General features: G+C 34.7%; 1 protein-coding gene across 1 annotated transcript; it reads right to left on the bottom strand.

Annotated features, from left to right (window-relative positions):
* Positions 1 to 799: 799 nt before the first annotated feature.
* LOC306868282 (olfactomedin-4-like) lies at positions 800 to 4,504 on the bottom strand. The gene is made up of 5 exons (XM_079414394.1): positions 4,421 to 4,504; positions 4,135 to 4,293; positions 3,820 to 4,032; positions 1,941 to 2,073; positions 800 to 1,786 (listed from the first exon to the last, which is right to left on the bottom strand). Exons 1-5 carry the CDS (start codon positions 4,451 to 4,453, stop codon positions 975 to 977), a joined length of 1,350 nt encoding a protein of 449 aa, XP_079270520.1. The 5' UTR covers positions 4,454 to 4,504; the 3' UTR covers positions 800 to 974.
* Between the last annotated feature and the right edge of the window lie 721 nt (positions 4,505 to 5,225).

Genomic DNA, 5,225 nt, shown 5'->3' with positions numbered 1-5,225 from the left:
TATCTTGACTTATGGGAGAATTCTAAATGTATTTTAATAGACTAAATCAAGCAATGAATAACTTTAGTAGTAGTTAACAGTCTCTTATTTACAAGGATTCCATAAAAAAAGCCCTGTAAATTAATAAATTACAAATGCACTTCAAATTTAATTGTATTTTATAATTTGTTAATTGCGTTTAATATATTATACTTTCAATAAAACATTTTTAATGGGTTTGTAATACCTTATTATGCATGTTTTGGCCTGACTTTTTGTTGCATTTATACAGTTTTGACCAGCAGGCGTCACCAGCGCACAAGCGCTTTGACACAGTGAATCATTTTGCATAGCAGTTGGTTCAAAAGAGTCAAAGCTTTAAAAAGATTAATTTCTTTCATCACTAATCAACATATCCTCAGCGTCTCAAAGTGTTCTATGAAACGAATACCGAATCACACAATTTTGTAGGCCTGTCGTAAAAATCTAATTACCATTATACAGTATATGCTAGCATGGAGCTCTGGATCTTTTCTTCTCACCTGAACGTGCATGTGTACAGCTGCATGCTTTAAATAATAAAACTATTACCTCACAAATGCTAAAAAAAGAAATAATGAGGCATGTGATATTTTGATCTAGGAACTGAAAGTCCTATTTACAACAATGATGGATAGAATAATGAGTGTCATTTACTGGACTGATGACATTGCATTTAGACTCTTGCCATGACCATCAGCATTTAATGTTACAGTAGTGAAGGAAATTGTGGAGTTTGCAGTACATTAATTAGTAAAGTTGTAGAAAGACAAAAAAAAACAAGTGTTAAAGCACATTTATTGTAATGATCAAATTTGAAAAAAATTGTTCAACTGACTTACAATCACATAATGATAACGTAAAGCTTTAGTTTAACCACTGTGAACATTTTGAGATTTTCTGCCCGCTGTGAAATGTATTGCATATTATTTTTCTTAGATGCCTATGAAAGTATCTCAGTTGAAGGTATCATATGCTAAAAGATAGGCATCATTGTACAAGTAGAGTTTTCCATCAACAGGGTTGTAGTTCAGATTGGCTATTCCAGCAGAAACCTTCTCAAAAGGCAAAGAAAGACTCTTTATCTCGTGACCAGTGGTTGTATCAAAAGCATAAAACACCTCTTCTTGGTAAGTATTAACAAAGCGTGTAGCATACAAGACCCCGCAAACCATAAACGTGCTGGTGACGGACTTCTTAAAGAGTTGCGTCTTCCAGGTATGAGTGATATTGAGAGACAGTGGGTCTAAACGGCTCACAACAATATTGCCGTGGTTCTCCTCAGTGGCGTATATCACCCACACAGCATCTTGATCAGCCTCCAGATCGATATCGGTCCAGTCACGACAGCTGTAGTAGCAGAAAGGGAACTTGTTGTCGATTCCGGCACCAACTAGTTGCACACGCTTGGTTGCTTCTGTTGTAATGTTGAAGCTGCAGATTTCAGCCTTGCTGTAGCATTGGTAAAATACAGTGTTGTCATACAGAATAGTCCCAGAGCCCTGAACGGCATTTTTGTCACTGTACGATGATGCTATCTTTTCATCTTTGTAGTTCTTGTTGGCCATGAAGTCTTCAAGTGAGTTGTACATCCTGATTGTGTTGCCATGCTTGTGTCCACTCACCAGACAGTGTTCCCAATAGCGTTCCTTACTGCTTAGCAGGGCATCACGGCCCCAAGCACCAGAAATATAGGACTTGCTGATGGAATTAAGCTTGGTAATAACTGGAGAACTTATTCTGGTCATAATGCGCTGATGACAAGTACCTGCAAAATTTAGGAACACTGTTTTTTTATTTTGTTAGAAACTTTTTGGACCTTCTTAACTCAGAAAATGGCATTTGAAAGCAATGCTTAAAAGTTTCTGTATCCTACCTTCGGAATGATTTCTGATAAAAAAATCAGATAGTAAAGTACTTACTTCTGAAATCATTCGGTATGGTTTTGCAACTCTGTGCACGGTTGTTGAGGTCACGTAACCTCTTCTTCATAGTCTCTAGGTTGAAGAAATCATCTCTGTACATCTTCTGGACATCATGTTTCGCCTGGTTTAACTGAGAACAACAGATGGTCTCCTTAAATTGGACACATATTTTTTATATTTTTGAGATGGTTGTTGTCATCTCTAATTCGCAGGGTTCGTACAAGGTGCTTAAAGTACGGAAGCGTATTGCATTCACTTGAGGAAAAAAAATCTACTCTATTTTTCTGAATTAACGAGTTAATTATCTCAGAATTACGAGATAATTTTTCATTAAAAAAAGTTTTTGCTCTGTTTTTCTGAATTAACGAGTTAATAAACAGAGCAAAAACTTTTTTTAATGAGAAATTATCTCGTAATTCTGAGATAATTAACTCGTTAATTCAGAAAAACAGAGCAGATTTTTTTTCCTCAAGTGCGCTTCCGTATTAAAGTGCTTGAAGTACTTGATTTTGACTTTTTGAAACTTAAGTCCTGGAAAACCCTTGAAAACAGCCATATTTATGAAAAGTACTTGAAATTTTAAAAGGCAGTAGCCTATACATGAAATTAGTGTTCATATTAGTTTTCGATAAAAAAAACTATATTTTCACGCAAAATGAACAATGCTGCGTGTGTTAATTATTACCATTTCTCCCGGCTTTTGGGAGCGCACGAGATCTCGCGATATTTCAGCTTGCATTATATTGCTTGGTCTGTTCGTTTGGGTTTCATTTGGGAACGCATATAAAGCATATGCTGGAGTTTGGGTTGCTTAACGTTCATCTGGGAAAACAGTGTGTGTTATCTGTGTAGATTTGTAATGTAAATCATTTGCAAACCTATGCCAACACAGGAGAATATATCAAAATATTTCTAAACATGCGATTTGTTGTACATCGCGATTTCAAAATAAAAGTCTCTCTGAATTTGCTTGTGTTAAATGGATTGAATAACGCTTGAAAGTCAAACATTGGCACCCTCTGCTGGAATTTGTTATAATACATAATGTACTTAAATTGGTATATTCATATTATATATATAGGCAATTAGGCATATTACATTATGCATTTTAACAGCTTTGTTCAATAAAACCATGTAATTACTTGGATTTGATACTTTATTTGAACCAATTATGATTGCTTCATCGATAGTTTATATATAAATATAGTCATATTAAAGCCTATTTTTCACTTATTACTAAAAATGATCAGATTACTCAATTGTCAAAATAATCAGTATATTTCTTGATTACCAAAATAATTGTTAGTTATGGCCCTAGATCAGTTAAAGCATTTCAAAATACAACTGCATTGTTTTGTGATTAAAAGACAAATGTTTTGCAATTGAACATTTCTTAAAAATAGTATTAAAATATTCTACCAAGTCTCTGTATTTTGTCTTATTTTATGAGCTAAGTTTATTGTCACACCCCTAGCGTTTACAAGCATGATAAAGCTCATATTTTTCCAAGTGTATGATATAGCTTTTATTCTTCAGGTCAATCATGTATTCATAAAATAATAGGAAAATGTACTTTGCCATAGTATAGTTTTAAATGTTAAAGTGGCCATAGTCACTGCATGCTTTGCTTGAGCTGCACTTAATTAGTACCATTGTTTTATTAGTTTATGTATTATAATTTGAAAGATAATAACAGTATTGTTTGATAAGTGAGATCTCAGATTTTAGTCCTTGAAAACCAAAAAAAATGTGCTTGAAAAGTCCTTGGAAGTCCTGGAATTTAATTTTGCAAGTTCTGTACGAACCCTGAATTCGAGATTGATTTGAAAGAAATGAGTTTAGAGACATATTTGTGATCATGTGTTGCAATATCTACCTCACTGAGCAGGTTAAGTGTCTCTTTTTTGGGGTTCTGCATGTGTGTTTCATTGACAGATTGATGGATGTCCTCAAGTTCCTGGTTCAGCTGTTGCAGATGAAGTGCGCTGTACAGTCCACTTGTGTGCAGGTAACCAAATGCTTTCAGACGGGCTGAGATGTTCTGAAGAGTGGCTTCCATCATTGGCAGTTCTGCATTTGTGTTCCTCAACTAGAAATCACTTCAGAAAGTTAACTGATATTCTTCTCAATTGAACATCATTTGAAAATCAATACACTGTCCATTTAGTTCTAATTGTCATTAGAAGCTTACCTTTTCTTCAAACTCATTCAGGTTGTCCTCACAGATCCGGACCTGTCTTGTGGCTTCCATAAACTGTACAGCAGGGAATGTCCAGACAGAGCTGTTTATTTTACACAAACACGAATCAGTCTTCTGTAGACCTGGAACTCTCTGAGCCTCGACAGTCGCCTTATGTACAAACATAATTAGATTATTGCATCATACATGTTCTCTGATATTTTCTCTCAAATCATTATTTTTCAGAGTTGTAGGAATGCTACAAACTTATGAGCTTATTCAAGACAGTGAAACTTACGATGACTGCGAGGAGCAGCAGGAAGACGAACATGATGACCAAATGGGCAGAAAGACTAGAAAGGCTTTAAATCACCACACAAGCATTACAATGGAAATGAGCATTTTTAGGGGGCTGTTGAAGAGGATGTGAAAATTGCACATGTCTCATTTCTGGAATTCAGGAAGAAATGTATTGGAGAAATGAGGGAAAATTCAACCACAAGTTCTCCTCTAAAAAATTACCACCCAGGTCATCATATATTTTATGCAGATATCTGCACTTTTATTACGCAAATTAGTTTCAGTATTGCATCATCAAATGTGACCCCGGAGCACAAAACCAGTCTTAAGTCACTGGGGTATATTTGTAGCAATAGCCAAAAGTACATCGTATGGGTCAAAATGATAAATTTTTCTTTTATGCCAAAAATCACTAGAATATTAAGTAAAGATCATGTTCCATGAAGATATTTTGTGAATTTCTCACTGTAAATATATCAAAACTTCATTTTTGATTAGTAATATGCATTGCTAAGAGCTTCACTTGGACAGGTTTAAAGGCGATTTTCTCCATATTTAGATTTTTTGCACCCTCAGATTCCAGATTTTCAAATAGTTGTACCTCAGCTAAACATTGTCTGATCCTAATAAAAGCTTATTTATTCAGCTTTCAGATGATGTATAAATCTCAATTTCGAAAAATTGACACTTAATACTGGTTTTGTGGCCCAGGGTGACATATTGAAACGACCGCAACAAAGGAAACACAATTTCTTAGTAATATTTCACTTTTTTTCTCATGCCAGCACAATATTATAAAATAT

Source organism: Barbus barbus (assembly GCF_936440315.1).
Source record: "Barbus barbus genome assembly, chromosome: 50".
NCBI classification, from domain to species: Eukaryota; Metazoa; Chordata; class Actinopteri; order Cypriniformes; family Cyprinidae; genus Barbus; species Barbus barbus.
This window is presented reverse-complemented; position numbering and strand designations above follow the sequence as displayed.